The sequence below is a fragment of the Heterodontus francisci genome, chromosome 2, assembly GCF_036365525.1.
Source record: "Heterodontus francisci isolate sHetFra1 chromosome 2, sHetFra1.hap1, whole genome shotgun sequence".
NCBI lineage: Eukaryota > Metazoa > Chordata > Chondrichthyes > Heterodontiformes > Heterodontidae > Heterodontus > Heterodontus francisci.
Window position 1 is genome coordinate 223,146,310 of NC_090372.1, and position 21,952 is coordinate 223,168,261.

The following is a 21,952-nucleotide window of genomic DNA, read 5'->3' on the forward strand; positions in this document are numbered from 1 at the left end:
GATCCTATCTCCAATGCAGAAGTTTGAGATGGCCAACATATACACCGAGCCAGTGCTGGAGATGGCTTGGCCATGTGAGCCACATGGAAGATGGCAGGGTCCCCAAGGACACATTGTACAGCGAGCTCATCACTGGTATCAGACCCACTGACCAGCGATGTCTCTGCTTTAAAGAAGTCTGCAAATGTGACATGAAGTCCTGTGACATTGACCACAAGTCATGGGAGTCAGTTGCCAGTGATTGCCAGAGCTGGTGGACAGACAAAGGCAGGGCTAAACAGTGGCAAGTTGGAGACTGAGCAGCGGGCAGGAAAAAAAAGACAAGTACAAGGAGAGCCAACTGTGTAACAGCCCCTACAACCAATTTTCTGCAGCACCTGTGGAAGAGTCTGTCACTCTAGAATTGGCCTTTATAGCCACTCCAGGTGCTGCTCCACAAACCAATGACCCATTGTCAAGACACGGCAGCCAAAGATGATTCTAGAAGAATGCAGAAAGGCAAGACGAAAAAAATTCACACAAATAGTGGGTAATATATCGATAGGCATTATGGTCAGCATGGATGCAATGGGCCAAAGGGCCTGTTTCTTTGCTGTATAACTAAAGAATTAAATGTGATGTGGGAACAGAGGAACCTGGAGCGATAATGAAAATAAACTATTGCATGTGGTAGCACAGGTTGAGAAAGTGGTTAAAGCAGCAGATGTAATCAGGGCTTTGTATAAAGGCCTTGCAGTACAAAAAAAAAAGTTCATGAACTTGGCTCAAACATTGCCAGTTGAGGCCAAAACAGTGTTCAATTCTAGACACTATACTACAGGTTGGATATGGAGGCTTGAGGGTAAAGATACTAGAATCCAGAGTGAGGAACTTCAATTAAGTGGATAAGTTGTAGAAGCTGGTGATGTTCAAAAATGAGGGACTGGACTGTAGAAATCTACCATTGGTAAAATAGATCAGAACCAGGAAGACAAGCTGGTTAGCCAGAGAACCAGAGGTGACATGTAGAACACTTACTGTGCAAAAGGTCATACTGACAATTGTGCCAATATTGCCAGTTGTTTACCAATACATCCAGTTGAGTTTCCTTCAGCCTTCTGAAGTGGCTGCCCATTGGTTAACTCTTCCCAAAGGATCGTCCAGACAAGTGTATTGAATTAGCACTGAGCTGTTGTATCAGAGCAGTGTCATTCCACTGAATAGAGTGGAGTAGAGCTTCATTCAGCTGACACTACACAAGGATGAGCAGCCACAGACTCCATCCTGAATATCCTAATGCTGACCCTCCTTCATGCTTTGTAATGGGTCTGTAATCAATCTGCATTTGACAATTCCCAACAACTGCTCAGACTCAGTATTCAGTTTCCACTGCTGCTCAGCAACAGCCCAAACTACTAAAGGTTTTGGGAGGATTATTTTTATTCATCCCTGGGATGTGGACATTACTGACAAGGCCAGCATTTGTTGCCCATCCTCAATTGCCTTTGAACTGAGTGTATTGCTAAGCCATTTCAGAGGGCAGTTAAGAGTCAAACACATTGCTGTGGATCTGGAGACACATGTAGGCCAGACCAGGTAAGACTGTAAATTTCCTTCCCCAAAAAGAAAGGAGTGAACCGATGTGTTTTGACAATGGTGTCATGCTCACCATTAGACTAGCTTTTTAATGTTGAAAGTAGTTCAATTCAAATTTCAGCATCTGCTGTGATGGGATTTAAACCCATGTCAGCAAGGCTTTATCCTGGACCACTCCATTACAGAAGATATTACCACTATGCCACTGCCTACTCAGATTTCTGGTCCATAAACTACAAATAACAGACCAGTGAAACAAGGGAACCTTGCAGCACTGCCAGGCTCCAGTCAGTTTTCCTAATCTCCCATTAAAGGGTCATTTCAACAACCTGACTTACTGTTTCCCATCTTCAGTGGATGGGCTGGAGACATCCTGGCTTGGTCCAAATAGATAGAATGCTGTGCTCTAGTTCAGGTGGCACTCCTCCCTATTTCTGAAGCACCCAGGTACATTATATCTCAGCAGCCAGCATCTCCAAAAGACAGAAAAAACCCAACAAGCGGAGAATTGGTCAGGACCATATCAGCTCCATATTGATCCTCAGCAGAGACAGATTACGGTGTTTCCATGTCTATGGCAGAGTTCAGGGACCAGTCCTGTTCATTGGGCATGACTAGGACAGCTCATGTGCCAGGCTTGAACTGGTTAAGTGATTCCTTGTGGCAGTACCAGAGGCGTGAGACTGTTGCCCAGGATCAGATTTAGATACAACTAGAAACATGGGCAACCCCATTTGACTCCAAATGGAGTCAAGTTTATACCTCCCTCTGTGGCAGTGGGAAGAATGTAAATTTATAAATTGCAACTTCCATTCCATTGAATAATTTAACATTCAGACAGAGCCCAAGACTTCATCTACAAACAGGAGTTTATTATCCAGACAGGGGTGGCACAGTGGCGCAGTGGTTAGCACTGCAGCCTCACAGCTCCAGCGACCCTGGTTCAATTCTGGGTACTGCCTGTGTGGAGTTTGCAAGTTCTCCCTGTGTCTGCGTGGGTTTCCTTCGGGTGCTCCGGTTTCCTCCCACATGCCAAAGACTTGCAGGCTGATAGGTAAATTGGCTATTATAAATTGCCCCTAGTATAGGTAGGTTGTAGGGAAATATTGGGACAGGTGGGGATGTGGTAGGAATATAGAGTCAGTGTAGGATTAGTATAAGTGGGTGGTTGATGGTCGGCACAGACTCGGTGGGCCGAAGGGCCTGTTTCAGTACTGTATCTCTAACTAACTAACTAACTACAGTTCCAATGATCTGCACTCAGAATCCACCCTGTGACCCACATCCATTTTCCACACAGCAACAGTCCCAACCAACAGGGCCACAGAGAGCAGAGCCACCCCAACTGCTACTCCAGGAAGAACATGGGAGGGGGAATCCACAGCAGCATCTGTGGAGAGAAGCCAGGGTTAGAGGGGCACCAGTTACTGCATCACTACACACTGGAGGAAGTTCCTCCTTTACCTTTCTCTTCCTGCTGGATCCCTGCAGACAATCTCTCCCCATCTTCCAGGAAAATGATGGGTCCAGTGGTCACCAAGGTCCCAGACTGCTCATTGGTGCTTCTACGTCTCTCCTGGGAGAGAAGAGTTCAAGGTTCAGTAGCTGCCTGAATCAGATGTTCAAGCTCAAACCTGTTGCCTATCAGGTGCCAGGAGGAGAGATAATCCATTTTGGAAAATAAATTGGATGGGTGCTTGATGGAAAAATTGCAGAGCTACAGGGATAGAGCAGGGGAAATGGGACTGACTTATCTGCAGAGAAGTCACAATGGATTCTGTCTGCAAAGACCGCTCCATGGGCTGTAATAACTTGATGGCCTCATGCAAAAAAACACTAGGCTCGATGATAGTGACAATAAACATGGTTTCCAGATCAGAACAATTTCAAAGGACACACTTCAACCAAGCAGCTTGTAAAATGGCCAGTCTGGGCTTGATTAATTAGTGGTTATTGAGAAAACCCCTCTCTAACCCAATAATAGTTTCATTGGATTGGGAACTCCTGATGACATGAGAATCAGATGCCTGTTGAAGGTTCCCGGACAAAGATTGAACCAGACGAGGTTTGGAGCAGAGAGCACCTGGACCAATTAGATTCCACTCTGCAGGTGAGGAGTGAGGAACAATGAACCAACATTCCTGCTCACATTATCCTGGCTGAGGGATCACAACATGCTTGGTCTGCATCTCCCTGCTTTCTTGTGCTCACACTGACTGCCACTTCCTGATGGAAACTTGCACACAATGGGACTTGGGGGAAAACATTGAGCAGTTCAGAGCTGCAGGATTGCTGACACTTCTGGGCCCAGTGTTCAGATCTCCCACACACTCCCCATCAGGGTTCACTTTCTATTCACATCCCAGGTACTTACTGGGGCTGCAGGAAGCTGTGCAGTTCTCTCGGCTGGAAGGGGAGCAAACTTCAGCACTGCAGTGGAAGTAAACCTGCAAAGAGACAGTGCGGTATGGTGAGTGCCACAGCTCCCAGGAAGCAGGAGGAGAGGAATGCTTCTCCATTCAAAAAGATAGATAGAACAGGGAGCTCACTCAGTAACAAGCTCAACCAAGTCAGCCAGAATGACTGAAGGAGACTCACCTCCCCGCTCAGAGGCCGGCCTGAAACTCGCTCCCAGAAAGTGAAAGTGCTGACTACAAAGCGCTTATGATGAGTTGGGAAACGCAAATGGGAAGCAGCGTCGAGCGGGAGGAGGCGGCTTTTGTAGTTGTCACCAGTAAAGGGGCACCTGGAACAGAAAGAATGATAGCATTGCTGTCAACTAGTGATCCAAGATGAGACTAGAATACAATGCAGAGGAACAGGGAAACCACTTGCTAACACCTCATTGCTTTGCTGAATCTTCATTGCCTCCCCCACCCCCTCACCTGTTCACCAGGAGCTTCCATTGAAGCTGGGAATAGGGCTCGGCAGTAGGGCTCGCCCAGCACTCATTGAGCACCAGCACAAGGGATGGGTCGTTCCGGTTCAGGACACGAACCTCCACAAACACGGGCTCCCGGAGCACACTCAGGATCGGGTAGTCACTGGCCACGTACCAGCTCCGGTAGGCAGCATCTGAAAAGAGAAAGATGCAGGATGGTCACAATGTGCAGAGACAGAGAGAGAGAGAGAGAGAGACAGAAGTTGGACACTAGCCATCAGAGAGCACTCGCTACCTCTCGCTATTCTCAGCTCCAGAAGCAGGATCCCGGTCTCGGTGGCAGGCAGTGGCGGAGAAAGGGTGTAAACTCGGGGCTTCAGCTGCAATTCAGACTCCTGGCTTCCCTTGTAACTGCACTGGACATGGAGCCTGCAAGAGAAGGGACACGGCTACACAATTCAGCTCCTCACCACCTCTAGCCGCTCAATGTGCTCCCATTCTCACCTGAAGGGGCTGTCCCGGCTCACCGATCCCAAAGCACCATCCAAGATCTCAAACTGAGCCAACACATCCGTTTCATACACCACGTCCACCCCGTCCAGCTACAAGAGACACAAGACCATCAGTACTGACTGACACCCATTGATGGGACAGCCAAGCCACAATACATACCCGCTGGCTAGTGCCACACTCAGTGAGTGCGAACTCAAAGAGCACAGTGTCTACAGAGGCCACGGTGGGACTGCACTCAGCTCCGTGTCCATCCTTCAGATGCACCGTTGTCAGGTTTACAGGAGGCAGCGTCAAATCCTTGGAGATGGCGATCAGGACCCGCCCATCCTTGGTGCAAACTGCAAGACAGGCAATGAAAGGAGTTTAGTTGTTGTCCCAATCTCAGCAGAACATGTTTCTGAGAATACTTCCAGGGATGAGGGACTGGGACTTCAGCTCTGTGGATAGAACAAGGAATACAGTCCCAGCTTCCCCAGGAGGAGAGATTTGATAGGTGGGGAACATGAGGGGCCTAGACCAATTAGATAGAGAGAAACTGTTCCCATTGGCACAAGGGTGGAGAACCAGAGGGCACAGATTGAAGGAGATTGGTAGAAGCAGAGGTGACAGGAGGGAAAACTGACACAGCGAGTGGTTAGGATCTGGAATGTACTGCCCGAGTAGTGGAGACAGATTTAATCAGAGCTTTCAAAGACTATCGGATAATTATCAAGAGACGACATGCAGGGCTTCTGGGAAAGGGAAGAGCTGAATTGCTCTGAGACAGTATGGACACAACAGGCCAAATGGCCACTTGTGCTGTATCCAAGACTTCTTTGGGAAAAGCGACCTCTGTGCCACACAAGTGCCAGGCAATGACCTTTGCTAACAAGGGGGCAAGTAACTATCTCTCCATGACATTACAATCACTGAATCATAGTCAATTACAAGGACATAATTGTTTGGAGAAAACAGATTTACAAGAATGTTGCCAGAGTTTGAAAGTTGCAGATATGGGGAAGATTGGCTTAGCAATGGTTGTTAGGCAATGGAACAGAGGCCCAACCAGTCCTCATCCACCACCACCCTCCTCCGCCTGGCTGAACTTGTTCCCACATTGAACAACTTCTCCTTCAACTCCACGCACTTCCTTCAAGTAAAAGGTGTTTCTATGGGTACCCGCATGGGTCCTAGTTGTACCTTATTTTTTGTGGGATATGTCGAGCATTCTTTGTTCCCGTCCTACTCAGGCCCCAACTCTTTTTCCGGTACATTGATGACTGTATTGGTGCCATTTCCTGCTCCCGCCCCGAACTCGAAAACTTTATCAACTTTGCTTCCAATTTCCACCCTTCTCTCACCTTTACATGGACCATCTCGGACACTTCCCTTCCCTTCCCTTCCTCGACTTCTCTGTCTCCATCTCTGGGGATAGGTCGTCTACTAATATCCATTATAAGCCCACCGACTCCCACAGCTACCTCGACTACACTTCTTCACACCCTACCTCCTGGAATGACTCCATTCTCAGTTTCTCCGTCTCCGAAGCATCTGCTCTGATGATGCTACCTTCCATGACGGTGCTTCTGGTATGACCTCCTTTTTCCTCAACCGAGGATTCCCCCCCACTGTTGTTGACAGGGTCCTCAACCGTGTCCGGCCAATTTCCCGTACCTCTGCCGTCAACCCTTCCCCTCCCTCCCTCCCAGAACCGCTACAGGGTTCCCCTTGTCCTCACTTTCCACCCCACCAGCCTCCACATCCTCCACCATTTCCGTCACCTCCAGCGTGATGCCACTACCAAATGCATCTTCCCCTCCCTTTCCCTCTCAGCATTCCGAAGGGATCGTTCCCTCCGTGACACCCTGGTCCACTCCTCCATTACCCCCACCACCTCGTCCCCTTCCCATGGCACCTTCCCCTGCAATCGCAGGAGGTGTAATACCTGCCCATTTACCTCCTCTCTCCTCACTATCCCAGGCCCCAAACACTCCTTTCAGGTGAAGCAGCGATTGACTTGTACTTCTTTCAATGTAGTATACTGTATTCGCTGCTCACAATGTGGTCTACTCTACATTGGGGAGACCAAGCGCAGACTGGGTGGCCATTTTAGTTTAGTTTAGTTTAGTTTAGAGATACAGCACTGAAACAGGCCCTTCGGCCCACCGAGTCTGTGCCGACCATCAACCACCCATTTATACTAATCCTACACTAATCCCATATTCCTACCACATCCACACCTGTCCCTATATTTCCCTACCACCTACCTATACTAGGGGCAATTTATAATGGCCAATTTACCTATCAACCTGCAAGTCTTTTGGCATGTGGGAGGAAACCGGAGCACCCGGAGGAAACCGACGCAGACACAGGGAGAACTTGCAAACTCCACGCAGGCAGTACCCAGATTTGAACCCGGGTCGCTGGAGCTGTGAGGCTGCGGTGCTAACCACTGCGCCACTGTGCCACCCATGCCGAACACCTCCACTCGGTCTGCAAGCAGGACCCTGAGCTTCCAGTTGCTTGCCATTTCAACACTCCCCCCTGCTCTCATGCTCACATCTCTGTCCTGGGATTGCTGCAGTGTTCCAGTGAACATCAACACAAGCTCGAGGAACAGCATCTCATTTACCAATTAGGCAGACTACAGCCTGCTGGACTGAACACTGAGTTCAATAATTTCAGAGCATGACGGGCCCCTCATTTTACTTTCATTTTTAATTATTTTGTCTTATATTTTTTATATATTAATTTTTTTGTGTTTGTTTTATTTTATTTCATCTTAGTTTGTTCAGTTTGCTTACCCACTTTCTTTACATCTTTGTACTTGCAGCTGTTCAGTTTTCTGTCCATTAACACCCTATCTGTACTAATGCTTTGTCCTTCAACACACCATTAACATATTGTTTTCCTTTGCTCCATGACCTTCTGGTCGGTTGTTCTCTGTGACCTTGTCCTTTCTACACTTTCTCCTTTGTTATCTCTTGCCCCACCCCCACTTTACTTGCTTTCTCCACTTTCACATTTCTAATATTTGCCAGTTCTGATGAAGGGTCACTGACCTGAAATGTTAACTCTGCTTCTCTCTCTACAGATGCTGCCAGACTTGCTGAGTATTTCCAGCATTTCTTGTTTTTATTTCAGATTTCCAGCATCCGCAGTATTTTGTTTTTATTCCATGTTTTAAATCTTTGCCCTGTCCTTGTATTCCCTCTTTCTAAAGATTCCTCTATTCCAGCCCAGGTTTACATAAGAAAAACAATGGGAGCAGGAGTCGGCCATTAGGCCCCTTAGCCTATTCCACAAGGTAGCTGATCTGCTCCCTCAACCTCACTTCCTGCCCCATTTCCTTGATTCTTTGAGTATGCAAAAACCTCTCAATCAGTCTTGAATCTATTCAATGACTGAGCCTCCACAGCTCTCTGAGTAGAGAATTTCAAAGATTCACAATGAACACATTTCTACTCTGCTCAGTCCTAAATGGCCAGCCTCTTTTCCTGAGCTTATGTCCCAACATTCTCAACTCTCCTGGCTGGGGAAGCAGCCTCTTAGCCTGTAAAGTGTTGTCATACAGACCCCCACCTGCCAAGAATGAGGCATATTAATTTCATCATATGAACATTAATTTTAAACTGTTGCTGGAGTGAAGAAATGACTTGTTTAAAAAGAGATCACCAGACACTTGGCCGGAGGACATTTGCATACTAAGAGACAGTGCTTGGAGAGACAAAAGAATTGCTTACTGATTCGATGAACAGAGATTGGGCTGGACAATGGTGATACACATCTTGTCGTGGTGGGAGGGAGCACTACACCCCCCCAACCCCTCAACCTCCCCCCACCAAAAGCTTTGGAATCCACAAAAGATGCAGGAGAGTTTGTTGAAAACAACTTAGTCACATGACTAACCTACTGACCAACTTGGAGGTTTGAATTGTGCCCACACAGACTGGAGATTGTAACTGAACCTGGAACAAGACAGTCTCTCTCCTGGCTGGCTCTCTCTCACTTTCTCTCAAGCCTCCAGACTCACTGAAGTTGCTTAAACCTCAAGAGAGAAAAGATCCAACCTCGAAACAAGTTGAAGCGTGCACTGGGCCCCAACGAACAGCAAGATTTACCGGAACCAAAGACTCCACATTGAACTCAAAGGACCATAACTAGCAGATATTGCCTCCAACCTTTCCCCTTTATTCCTTCTACTTTTTCTGTCTCTATCTGCGTGCGTGTTTATCGCGTATGTATGCTAGTGTGGCCGCGTTGCGCACTCATAGTCATTAACCAAATTAGAGTTTAAGGTTAATAAACTTCCACCTTGCTTATTTATATCTAAGAAATCCTGTCTGATTTCTTTGCCTAATAATCGGAAGGCAGTGAACAAGGATTCACTGAGGGGGAACTAAAAACATGATGTTTTAAAATTAAACCCTGTTACGGTTAAACTAGGCAAAGGCTGAGAGGGAACCCTGAGACCCCTTCTCACCTGGTCATAACAGTGCCAAGCCCTCTCATAATCTTATACACTTCAATGAGATCACCTCTCATTCTTCAAAAGTCCAGGGAATAGAGGTTAATTTTACTTAATCTCTTCGAATAGGACAAACCTCTCCTCGTGAATCAATCTAGTGACCTTTTTGCATGCATAAGTCAAGTATATCCTTTCTTCATTAAGGAGATCAGAACTAATTAATGATGGTATAAGCACAATAAAAAGGGATGACCTAAATTCAGGAAACCATGGTGTAGAAGCAGTTTGGGTAGAGATGAGAAATGATAGAGGCAAGAAGTCCCTTGTGGGAGTGGTATACAAGCCCCCTGACAGTAACCACATGGTAGGACAGTGTATAAAGGAAGAAATAATGTGTGCTTGTCAGAAACATACAGCGATAATCATTGGAGGATTTTAATCTACATAGAGACTGGAAAAATCAGAAGGCAAAGGTAGCCTTGATAAGGAGGTCATAGAATGTTTTCAGGATAGTTTCTTAGAACAGCACATTCTGGAGTCAACCAGAGAGCAGGTTATACTAGACCTGGTCTTGTGTAACGAGATAGGATTATTAATGACCTCATAGTCAAGGCGCCCCGAGGTAGCAGTGATCATAATATGATTGAATTTTGCATTCAGTTTGAGGGAGAGAAGAATGGGTCCAAGATCTTAAACTTAAACAAGGGCAATTATGAGGGCATGAAAGCAGAGCTAGCAAAAGTGAACTGGCAAATTCGGTTAAGGGATAAGTCAATAAAGATGCAGTGGCAGATATTTAAGGGGATATTTCAGAATCAAAGTGACTTTTGACAATGAAGCCCGGTGCCCATGTCATCAGAGTGCACCCAGGTTCGCACAGGCACAGAACAGACACTTGCTGTCAGTCTGGTGCTGCACATGCTCAGCCGACATCAGCAGCCGGCTTGCCAGGACTAATTCGCACATGTGCGCAAAAACGTCATTCGGCACTCATCACTCCCGGCCTCCCCACTTCTCCCCACTCAGCTGCTCACTCCCCACTTCACCACCCACTCCTGGGAAGCGAGGAAGAGAGAGAGTGACAAGATAGCCAGTGAAGGGGAAGGAGAATGTGAGTGGGAAGGAGTGGGGAGCGAGCAGCAAGGCGAAGAAGGGGAATTGCACACACAATCAAGCTGAACACAAGCTCCCAGGATTTATCTGTTCCAACTTCCAAAATGTTGGAAATTCCTTTTTAAAATGCTCACTGGTTTAAAATTAGGGTTTGTGTCCAGACACAATTGTCAATAAAATTCATTAAACAGCACGTTGCTGGGAGCAGGAGAGGTGACCAGAAACAGGAGGGAGTGGAGAGCAGAGGAGAGGAAGCGATGAGGCTGCGATCATCTTTTGGTTTCATTCCTTATTGTTTTTGTGATGAATTGAGCAGCGCCATCTTTGCTACTGACAGCTGCCAAAAACATTGCAGACAGTGACATTTCAGTGCATGAGGCTGCATTTGCACATGGGCAAATATTGCACTGCCTAGTGGTTGCATGGTCAGCAAAATCAGCCTTTCAGAATACGCAGAATAGATACATTCCAACAAGAAAGTAAAATTCCAAGCTGAGGACCCACCATCCGTCATTAACTAAAAAAGTTAAAGATGGTATCAAAATTAAAGGAAAAACATATAAATCATCATTTAGTTGTACAGAACTTGAGTATTGCTGAAAATAGAGAGATGTTATCGAAGCTTTTCATCCTGCACTCATCAGGACAATCACAAGAATAACCAATGTGAGGGAAAACAACAACTTATACTGCATGAGAAGAGAGTGCTGATTGGAGTCGGTGGGCTTATAATGGATATTAGAAGACAGCCTATCCACAGAAATGAAGACAGAGAAGTCAAGGAAGGGAAGGGAAGTGTTGGAGATGGACCATGTAAAGGTGAGAGAAGGATGGAAATTAGAAGCAAAGTTGTGGGAGCAGGAAACGGCACCAATACAGTCATCAATGTACCGGAAAAAGAGTTGGGGGAGGGGGCCTGAGTAGGACTGGAACAAGGAATGTTTGACATATCCCACAAAAAAACAGGCATAACTAGGACCCATGCAGGTACCCATAGCAACACCTGCCCATTTACGTCCTCTCTCCTCACTATCCCAGGCCCCAAACACTCCTTCCAGGTGAAGCAGCGATTTACTTGTACTTCTTTCAATGTAGTATACTGTATTTGCTGCTCACAATGTGGTCTCCTCTACACTGGGGAGACCAAACGCAGAGTGAGTGACTGCTTTGCGGAACATCTCCGCTCAGTCCGCAAGCAGGACCCCGAGCTTCCGGTTGCTTTCCATTTCAACACCACCCCCTGCTCTCATGCTCACATCTCTGTCCTGGGATTGCTGCAGTGTTCCAGTGAACATCAACGCAAGCTCGAGGAACAGCATCTCATTTACCGATTAGGAACACTACTGCCTGCCAGACTGAACATTGAGTTCAAGAATTTCAAAGCAGGACGTGCCCCACAATTTTACTTTTATTTTTAGTTATTTTATGTTTTATATATTTATTTATTTATTTCATCTTAGTTTGTTCAGTTTGCTTACCAACTGTGTTTTTTTTAATATTTGTGCTTATGGCTGTTCAGTTTTCTGTCCATTAACACCCTATCTGTACTAATACTTTGTCTTTCAGCACACCATTAACATATTGTTTACCTTTGCTCCATGACCTTCTGGTCAGTTATTCCTTGACCTTGTCCTTTCTACACCTTCTCCTTTGTTATCTCTTGCCCCACCCCCCGCTTTACTTGCTTATAACCTTTCACATTTCTAATATTTGCCAGTTCTGATGAAGGGTCACTGACCTGAAACATTAACTCTACTTCTCTCTCCACAGATGCTGATAGACCTGCTGAGTATTTCCAGCATTTCCTGTTTTTATTTAAAACATGGATCTGTTCAATCCACTGAGATCACAAGGGGACATTCCAGGAGATGGGGGTCTCTGAGAGGGGCTTTGGTCTGGAGCTGAATCAATCTTCCCCAATGTCCATGGGATGGAAGTGGACTCTCTCTGTCCCACAAGATACCGAGTGTGTCATTACCACAAACAACAAGATGATCATTTACAATTCTCGCTTTCCTGACTTCATGAGACTTTATGTCTAAATTCTATCCGTGCTGCCTCCTTAAGAGGGGACACTTGTGGAGCTGTCTTTGGAGCCAGTGTCCTTTCCTGCTTTATTAAAAACAGAGCCCATCTCCGTGTGAGCCGTGGGAATGCGGGTTAATGTTGAGGAGGCGGTGGAGCTGGGACTGTGTCTCAGGCTGATTGGCAAACTCATTTACTGCAGCTTAAACAGAGCTGTCAGAAAAAGGGGCATTGTGTTCAGTAACCTTACTCACCTGGGAGGTTTCACTTGTTATCATGGAGATATTCCGTATTCTAGCTTTGTTATTTGTTACAATCTGTTCTGCTCAGCCGCCCTCTCTCTTTCTGCCCGCTGATAAATGTTGGATATCTCCCAAATTCCGGCAAGAGTGTGGATTTGCGGGAATTGCAGGCAGTGAGTGTGTGCGGAGAGGTTGTTGCTTTGATGTTGGGAGCCGGGATGTGCCGCCGTGTTTCTATTCACTGGACAATCTGCCAGGTGGGTGTATTCTCACTCCGTCTATATTCCACAGCAGTTATTTCCAGGGTCAGCTGCAGTTGGGATTGTCCAGGATAATCCCTTCATTTTCCTTGGATTTAGTTCAGTGGATATTTCAAACCTGTCTGAGTGAAACTGATTGTGGGATGAAGACCATCTCCTCCAATAGTTTATCTTCATCCCAATCAAACTCCCCAAGGAGAATCCCGGGAATATTAACTGTCAGGATTTAACACTGAGCCCTGATAATATTGGTTTAGGGTTTGGTTTTAAGTGAAGGAGGGGAGAGGTTTGTGGAGAGAATTCCACAGGCCAAAGGGCCTGTACTGCGCTGTCATGTTCTATGTTCCAAGTTGAGTGGTCCTAAAGGAAGAGTGCTAAATTGGGGGAAGGCCAACTATACCAAAATTCAGCAGGAGCTGGGGAATGTAGATTGGGAGCAGCTGTTTGAAGGTAAATCCACTTTTGATATGGGGAGGCTTTTAAAGAGAGGTTGATTAGCGTGCAGGAGAGACATGTTCCTGTGAAAATGAGGGGTAGAAATGACAAGATTAGAGAACCATGGATGACCGGTGAAATTGTAGGACTAGCTAAGAGGAAAAAGGAAGCACACATAAGGTCTAGGCGGCTGAAGAAAGACGAAGCTTTGAAAGAATATCGGGAATGTAGGCGCAATCTGAAACGAGGAATTAAGAGGGCTAAAAGGGGTCATGAAATATCTTTAGCAAACAGGGTTAAGGAAAATCCCAAAGCCTTTTATTCATACATAAGGAGCAAGAGGGTAATGAGAGAAAGGATTGGCCCACTCAAGGACAAAGGAGGAATGTTATGCGTGGAGTCAGAGAAAATGGGTGAGATTCTAAATGAGTACTTTGCATCGGTATTCACTGAGGAGAGGGACATGACGGATGTTGAGGTTAGGGACAGATGTTTGATTACTCTAGGTCAAGTCGGCATAAGGAGGGAGGAAGTGTTGGGTATTCTAAAAGGCATTAAGGTGGACAAGTCCCCAGGTCCGGATGGGATCTATCCCAGGTTTCGGAGGGAAGCGAGAGAGGAAATATTTGGGTCCTTAACAGATATCTTTGCAACATCCTTAAACACGGGTGAGGTCCCGGAGGACTGGAGAATTGCTAATGTCCCCTTGCTTAAGAAGGGTAGCAGGGAAAATCCAGGTAATTATAGACCGGTGAGCCTGACGTCAGTGGTAGGGAAGCTGCTGGAGAAGATACTGAGGGATAGGATCTATTCCCATTTGGTAGAAAATGGGCTTATCAGTGATAGGCAACATGGTTTTGTGCAGGGAAGGTCATGTCTTACCAATTTAATAGAATTCTTTGAGGAAGTGACAAAGTTGAATGATGAGGGAAGGGCTGTCGATGTCATATACATGGACTTCAGTAAGGTGTTTGATAAGGTTCCCCATGGTAGGCTGATGGAGAAAGTGAAGGTGCATGGGGGCCAAGGTGGACTAGCTAGATGGATAAAGAACTGGCTGGGCAACAGGAGACAGAGTAGCAGTGGAAGGGAGTTTCTCAAAATGGAGATGTGTGACCAGTGGTGTTCCACAGGGATCCGTGCTGGGACCACTGTTTGTGATATACATTAATGATTTGGAGGAAAATATAGGTGGTCTGATTAGCAAGTTTGCAGACGACACTAAGATTGGTGGAGTAGCAGATAGTGACGGGGACTGTCAGAGAATACAGCAGAATATAGATAGATTAGAGAGTTGGGCAGAGAAATGGCAGATGGAGTTCAATCAAGGTAAATGCGAGGTGATGCATTTTGGAAGATCCAATTCAAGAGTGAACTATACAATAAATGGAAAAGTCCTGGGGAAGATTGATGTACAGAGAGATTTGGGTGTTCAGGTCCATTGTTCCCTGAAGGTGGCAACGCAGGTCAATAGTGGTCAAGAAGGCATACGGCATGCTTTCCTTCATCGGACGGGGTATTGAGTACAAGAGTTGGCAGGTCATGTTACAGTTGTATAGGACTTTGGTTCGGCCACATTTGGAATACTGCGTGCAGTTCTGGTCGCCACATTACCAAAAGGATGTGGATGCTTTGGAGAGGGTGCAGAGGAGCTTCACCAGGATGTTGCCTGGTATGGAGGGCGCTAGCTATGAAGAGAGGTTGAGTAGATTAGGATTATTTTCATTAGAAAGACGGAGGTTGAGGGGAGACCTGATTGAGGTGTACTAAAATCATGAGAGGTATAGACAAGGTGGATAGCAAGAAGCTTTTTCCCAGAGTGGGGGATTCAATTACAAGGGGACACGAGTTCAAAGTGAAAGGGGAAAAGTTTAGGGGGGATATGCGTGGAAAGTTCTTTACGCATCGGGTGGTGGGTGCATGGAACGCATTACCAGCGGAGGTGGTAGACGCGGGCACGATAGCGTCTTTTACGATGTATCTAGACCGATACGTGAATGGGCAGGAAGTAGAGATACAGACCCTTAGAAAATAGGCTTTAGATAGAGGATTTGGATCGGCGTAGGTTTGGAGGGCCGAAGGTCCTGTTCCTGTGCTGTAATTTTCTTTGTTCTTTGAGGCTGATGGAAGTCGGAGAGAATTTCCTGATCAAGGGGCTGGAAATGGGTTTGGGGAATGTTGGGGGTGGGGGGTTGGATATGGGGAGGGGATTTTAACCCCAGGGTTAGAATTTTAAATTTGTTTCTCTGCTGGACTGGGAGCCGATGTGAGTTGGAGTGCAGGGTGAAGATGTAACTGGATTTGGTGTGGGTTATGATCGGGACAGGAATGTTATAGAAGAGTGGAAGTGATTGTGGGATTGGGATCCTCCAGGTGAGAGGTCATGGAATCATGCCTTTTATTTGTTCTTGGGATGTGGGTATTAATGGCCAGGCCAGCATTAACTGCCCATCCTTAACTGCCCTTGAGAAGGTGGTGGTGAGCTGCCTTTTTGAACTGCTGCAATCCATGTGGGATAAATACACCCACAGTGTGAGGAAGGGAGTTACTGCATCAAAATCCTGGAACAGTGAAGGAATGGTGATTATAGTTCCAAGTCAGGATGGTGTGATTTGGAATGCAACTTGCATGGTGGTGGTAACATGTAACTGTTTCCTTTGTCTTTCTCGGTGGTGAAGGTTGTGGGTTCGGAAGGAGCTGTCGAAGGAGCCTTTGTGTTGTGCAGTGCACCTTGTAGATGGTACACACTGCTGCTACTGTTTGGGAGTAGGGGAGTGAATGTTTGTGGATGGGGTGCCAATTAAGTGGGCTGCTTTGTCCTGGATGGTGTAAGCTTGTTAAATGTTGATGTGCCCATCCAGGCAAGTAGAGTGCATTCTATCTCAATCCTGACTTATGCTATTGTTGATGGATAGGCTTTGAGTTAATCACTGCAGGATTCCCAGCCTCTGACTTGCTCTTGTAGCTACACTATTTATATAGTTACCCCAGTTCCCAGGATGTTAGTGGGGGATTCAGTGATCAGAATGCTATTGAATATCAAGGGGAGATGGTCATTGCCTGGTACTTATGTGGCATGAATTTTACTTGCCATGATGAAATCGGAATATTGTAGCACAGGAGGCCATTCTTACCGTCAGGTACTTACTGGTTCCCTGAAAGTAAAGAACAGTACAGTATAGGAACAGGCCATTCGGCCCTCCAAGGCTGCGCCAATCTTGATGCCTGTCTAAACTAACGCCTTCTGCACTTCCGGGGCCCATATCCCTCTATTCCCTTCCTATTCATATATTTGTCAAGATGTCTAATGTCTCTATCGTATCTGCTTCCACCACCTCCCCTGACAGCAAGTTCCAGGCACTCACCACCCTCTTTTTTTTTTTTTTTTTTTTAAAACTTGCCTCACATCCCCTCTAAACTTTGCCCCTCGCACCTTAAACTAGTAACTGACTTTTCCACCCTGGGGTAAAAGCTTCTGACTATCCACTCTGTCCATGCCACTCATTACTTAGTAAACCTCTATCATGTTGTCCCTTCACCTCCGTCGTTCCAGTGAAAACAATCCGAGTTTATCCAACCTCTCCTCATAGCTAATGCTCTCCAAACCAGGCAACATCCTGGTAAACCTCTTCTGTACCCTCTCCAAAGCCTCCACGCCCTTCTGGTAATTTGGTGACCAGAATTGTACGCAATATTCCAAGTGTGGCCTAATTAAGGTTCTGTCCAGCTGCAACATGACTTGCCTATTTTTATACTCTATGCCCTGACTGATGAAGGCAAGCATGCCGTATGCCTTCTTGACTACCTTATCCACCTGCGTTGCCACTTTCAGTGACCTGTGGACCTGTACGCCCAGATCTCTCTGCCTGTCAATACTCCTAAGGGTTCTGCCATTTACTGTATACTTCCCACCTGCATTAGACTTTCCAAAATGCATTACCTCATTTGTCCGGATTAAACTCCATCAGCCATTTCTCCGCCCAAGTCTCCAACCGATGTGTATCCTCTGACAATCCTCATCATTATTCGCAACTCCACCTACCTTTGTCGTCCACCAACTTACAAATCAGACCAGCTACATTTTCCTGAATCATTTAGAGATACTACAAACAGCAAAGGTCCCAGCACTGATCCCTGCGGAACACCACTAGTCACATCGCTCCATTCAGAAAAACACTCATCCACTGTCACCCTCTGTCTTCTGTGACTGAGCCAGTTCTGTGTCCATCTTGCCAGCTCACCTCTGATCCTGTGTGACTTCACCTTTTGCACCAGTCTGCCATGCGGGACCTTGTCAAAGGCTTTACTAAAGTCCATAAAGACCACCTCCACTGCCCTTCCCTCATCAATCATCTTCGTCACTTCCTCAAAAAAACTCAATCAAATTAGTAAGACACGACCTCCCCTTCACAACCATGCTGTCTCTCAAACAAGTTTGTTTGTTTCCAAATGGGAGTAAATCCTCTCTAACAGTTTCCCTACCACTGACGTTAGGCTCACCGGCCTGTAATATCCTGGATTATCCTTATCACCCTTCTTAAACAAAGGCACAAGATTGGCTTTCTCCAGTCCTCTGGGACCTCACCTGTAGCCAATGTGGATGCAAAGATTTCTGTCAAGGCCCCAGCAATTTCTTCCCTTGCCTCCCTCAGTATTCTAGGGTAGATCCCATCAGGCCCTGGGGACTTATCTACCTTAATGCTTTGCAAGACACCCAACACCTCCTCCTTTTTGATGACAACATGACCCAGACTATCTGCACTCCCTTCCCTAGGCTCATCATCCACCAAGACCTTCTCCTTGGTGAATACTGATGCAAAGTACACATTTAGTACCTTGCCCATTTCCTCTGGCTCCACACAGATTCCCTTCTCTGTCCTTGAGTGGGCCAACCCTTTCCCTGGTTAGAGCAATTGGCTCTTTCTTCCCCTCTTCCTCATTTCTCCCCACCCCTCAAAAGCCCTGCATGTAGTCTCCAGATAATTATCCAATAGTCTTTGAAAGCTCTGATTAAATCTGGCTCCACCACACGGGCAGTACATTCCAAATCCTAACCACTCGCTGTGTCAGTTTTCCCTCCTGTCACCTCTGCTTCTACCAATCTCCTTCAATCTGTGCCCTCTGGTTCTCCACCCTTGTGCCAATGGGATCAGTTTCTCTCTATCTAATTGGTCTAGGCCCCTCATGTTGCCCACCTATCAAATCTCTCCTCCTGGGGAAGCTGGGACTGTATTCCTTGTTCTATCCACAGAGCTCAAGTCCCAGTCCCTCATCCCTGGAAGCATTCTCAGAAACATGTTCTGCTGAGATTGGGACAACAACTAAACTCCTTTCATTGCCTGTCTTGCAGTTTGCACCAAGGATGGGCGGGTCCTGATCGCCATCTCCAAGGATTTGACGCTGCCTCCTGTAAACCTGACAACGGTGCATCTGAAGGATGGACACGGAGCTGAGTGCAGTCCCACCGTGGCCTCTGTAGACACTGTGCTCTTTGAGTTCGCACTCAGAGTGTGGCACTAGCCAGCGGGTATGTATTGTGGCTTGGCTGTCCCATCAATGGGTGTCAGTCAGTACTGATGGTCTTGTGTCTCTTGTAGCTGGACGGGGTGGACGTGGTGTATGAAACGGATGTGTTGGCTCAGTTTGAGATCTTGGATGGTGCTTTGGGATCGGTGAGCCGGGACAGCCCCTTCAGGTGAGAATGGGAGCACATTGAGCGGCTAGAGGTGGTGAGGAGCTGAATTGTGCAGCCGTGTCCCTTCTCTTGCAGGCTCCATGTCCAGTGCAGTTACAAGGGAAGCCAGGAGTCTGAATTGCAGCTGAAGCCCCGAGTTTACACCCTTTCTCCGCCACTGCCTGCCACCGAGACCGGGATCCTGCTTCTGGAGCTGAGAATAGCGAGAGGTAGCGAGTGTTCTCTGATGGCTAGTGTCCAACTTTTGTCTCTCTCTCTGTCTGTCTCTGCACATTGTGACCATCCTGCATCTTTCTCTTTTCAGATGCTGCCTACCGGAGCTGGTACGTGGCCAGTGACTACCCGATCCTGAGTGTGCTCCGGGAGCCCGTGTTTGTGGAGGTTCGTGTCCTGAACCGGAACGACCCATCCCTTGTGCTGGTGCTCAATGAGTGCTGGGCGAGCCCTACTGCCGAGCCCTATTCCCAGCTTCAATGGAAGCTCCTGGTGAACAGGTGAGGGGGTGGGGGAGGCAATGAAGATTCAGCAAAGCAATGAGGTGTTAGCAAGTGGTTTCCCTGTTCCTCTGCATTGTATTCTAGTCTCATCTTGGATCACTAGTTGACAGCAATGCTATCATTCTTTCTATTCCAGGTGCCCCTTTACTGGTGACAACTACAAAAGCCGCCTCCTCCCGCTAGACGCTGCTTCCCATTTGCGTTTCCCAACTCATCATAAGCGCTTTGTAGTCAGCACTTTCACTTTCTGGGAGCGAGTTACAGGCCGGCCTCTGAGCGGGGAGGTGAGTCTCCTTCAGTCATTCTGGCTGACTTGGTTGAGCTTGTTACTGAGTGAGCTCCCTGTTCTATCTATCTTTTTGAATGGAGAAGCATTCCTCTCCTCCTGCTTCCTGGGAGCTGTGGCACTCACCATACCGCACTGTCTCTTTGCAGGTTTACTTCCACTGCAGTGCTGAGGTTTGCTCCCCTTCCAGCCGAGAGAACTGCACAGCTTCCTGCAGCCCCAGTAAGTACCTGGGATGTGAGTAGAAAGTGAACCCTGATGGGGAGTGTGTGGGAGATCTGAACACTGGGCCCAGAAGTGTCAGCACTCCTGCAGCTCTGAACTGCTCAATGTTTTCCCCCAAGTCCCATTGTGTGCAAGTTTCCATCGGGAAGTGGCAGTCAGTGTGAGCACAAGAAAGCAGGGAGATGCAGACCAAGCATGTTGTGATCCCTCAGCCAGGATAATGTGAGCAGGAATGTTGGTTCATTGTTCCTCACTCCTCACCTGCAGAGTGGAATCTAATTGGTCCAGGTGCACTCTGCTCCAAGCCTCATCTCGTTCAATCTTTGTCTCGAAACTTTGAACAGGCATCTGATTCTCATGTCAGCAGGAGTTTCCAATCTAATGTCTCTATTTTTAGAGGGGTTTTCTCTATTGTCACTAGTGAAATTAGTTAATGAAGGCCAGACTGGCCATTGTAGAAGCTTTGTGATTTAAAACTGGTCCTATGGAATTGTTTTGATCAGGAACCAACATTTAGTGTCTCAGAGCCTGGTGCTTTTTTGGTTGAGGCCATCAAGTGATTACAGCCCAGGAGGAGGCCTTTGCCCCCACAGTCCATTGTCACTTCTCTGTAGATAAATCAGTCTCATTCCCCTGCTCTGTCCCTGTAGCTCAGCAATTTTATTTCCATCAAGCACCCATCCAATTTACTTTACTAAATGGATTATCTCCTCCTGACACCAATACTCAGCAGGTGTGAGCTTGAAGATCTGATTCAGGCAACTACTGAACCTTGAACTCTTCCTTTCCCAGAGAGACGAAGAAGCACCAATGACCAGTCTGGGACCTTGGTGACCACTGGACCCATCATTTTCCTGGAAGATGGGGAGAGATTGTCTGCAGGGATCCAGCAGGAAGAGAAAGGTAAAGGAGGAACTTCCTCCAGTGTGTAGTGATGCAGTAACTGGTGCCCCTCTAACCCTGGCTTCGTTCCACAGATGCTGCTGTGGATTCCCCCTCCCATGTTCTTCCTGGAGTAGCAGTTGGGGTGGCTCTGCTCTCTGTGGTCCTGTTGGTTGGGACTGTTGCTGTGTGGAAAATGGATGTGGGTCACAGGGTGGGTTCTGAGTGCAGATCAATGGAACTGTAGATCTGTCTGGATAATAAACTGCTGTTTATAGATGAAGTCTTGGTTTCTATCTGAATGTTAAATTATTCAATGGCAGTTGCAATTTATAATGAACTTTCAGTGATCAATTACACCTCACCCACAAGTATAAAATGGGGTTGATCATGATTCTAGTTGTAACTAACTCTGATCCTGGGCAATTGTCGCAGACCTCTTTCTGGTACTGCCAGTTCCATAAATATATTAATTAGTTCAAACCTGACACATGAGCAGTCAGCTCCATCCTCAGTGAACAGGACTGGTTTTCTGGACTCTGCCACAGACATCTGAACAATCTGTTCCTGCTGAGAATTAACCCTGAGCTGATGTATTGAGGATTAGTCTAGACCATGTGCTTGGGTTTTTATTGGGTTGCTGGAGATACTGGTTACTGACAAATATACCTGGATGCTTCAGGAGAAGGGAGAATTGCAGCATGAGGAGCACCAGCATTCCTACTATTTGGACCAAGTTAGGATGTCTCTGATGCATCCTTGAAGATGGGGAAACGGCAAGTCAGGTTGTTGAAATGACACTTAATGGGAGCTTAGGAAAACCGACCGGAGCCTGGCAGTGCTGCAGGGTTCCCTTGTTTCTCTAGTCTGGGTGAT

At 46.9% G+C, this 21,952-nt stretch overlaps 2 protein-coding genes across 2 annotated transcripts; one reads left to right on the forward strand and one right to left on the reverse strand.

Moving 5' to 3' along the window:
• Positions 1 to 2,199: 2,199 nt before the first annotated feature.
• Positions 2,200 to 5,314, reverse strand: LOC137381192 (zona pellucida sperm-binding protein 4-like; the record flags this gene model as incomplete). The annotated part of the gene is made up of 9 exons (XM_068053575.1): positions 2,200 to 2,258; positions 3,040 to 3,151; positions 3,588 to 3,679; positions 3,950 to 4,022; positions 4,174 to 4,321; positions 4,461 to 4,650; positions 4,752 to 4,885; positions 4,961 to 5,058; positions 5,129 to 5,314. Coding segments are annotated over 9 exons (1,092 nt in total), but the record flags the coding sequence as incomplete, so codon positions are not given.
• A 5,946-nt stretch (positions 5,315 to 11,260) lies between these two features.
• Positions 11,261 to 21,329, forward strand: LOC137381202 (zona pellucida sperm-binding protein 4-like). The gene is made up of 9 exons (XM_068053585.1): positions 11,261 to 11,348; positions 18,842 to 18,966; positions 19,089 to 19,186; positions 19,262 to 19,395; positions 19,491 to 19,680; positions 19,820 to 19,967; positions 20,119 to 20,191; positions 20,987 to 21,097; positions 21,172 to 21,329. Exons 1-9 carry the CDS (start codon positions 11,261 to 11,263, stop codon positions 21,321 to 21,323), a joined length of 1,119 nt encoding a protein of 372 aa, XP_067909686.1. The 3' UTR covers positions 21,324 to 21,329.
• The last annotated feature ends 623 nt before the right edge of the window (positions 21,330 to 21,952 follow it).

What these genes read in the sequence shown, in the direction of transcription:
- LOC137381202 (XM_068053585.1), top strand. Translation starts at nt 11,261, where the DNA reads ATGGATATTAGAAGACAGCCTATCCACAGAAATGAAGACAGAGAAGTC. An exon ending in GCAGTCCCACCGTGGCCTCT is followed by an intron (nt 18,967 to 19,088) that starts GTAGACACTGTG and finishes TGTCTCTTGTAG; the next exon opens with CTGGACGGGGTGGACGTGGT. An exon ending in TGGAAGCTCCTGGTGAACAG is followed by an intron (nt 19,681 to 19,819) that starts GTGAGGGGGTGG and finishes TTTCTATTCCAG; the next exon opens with GTGCCCCTTTACTGGTGACA.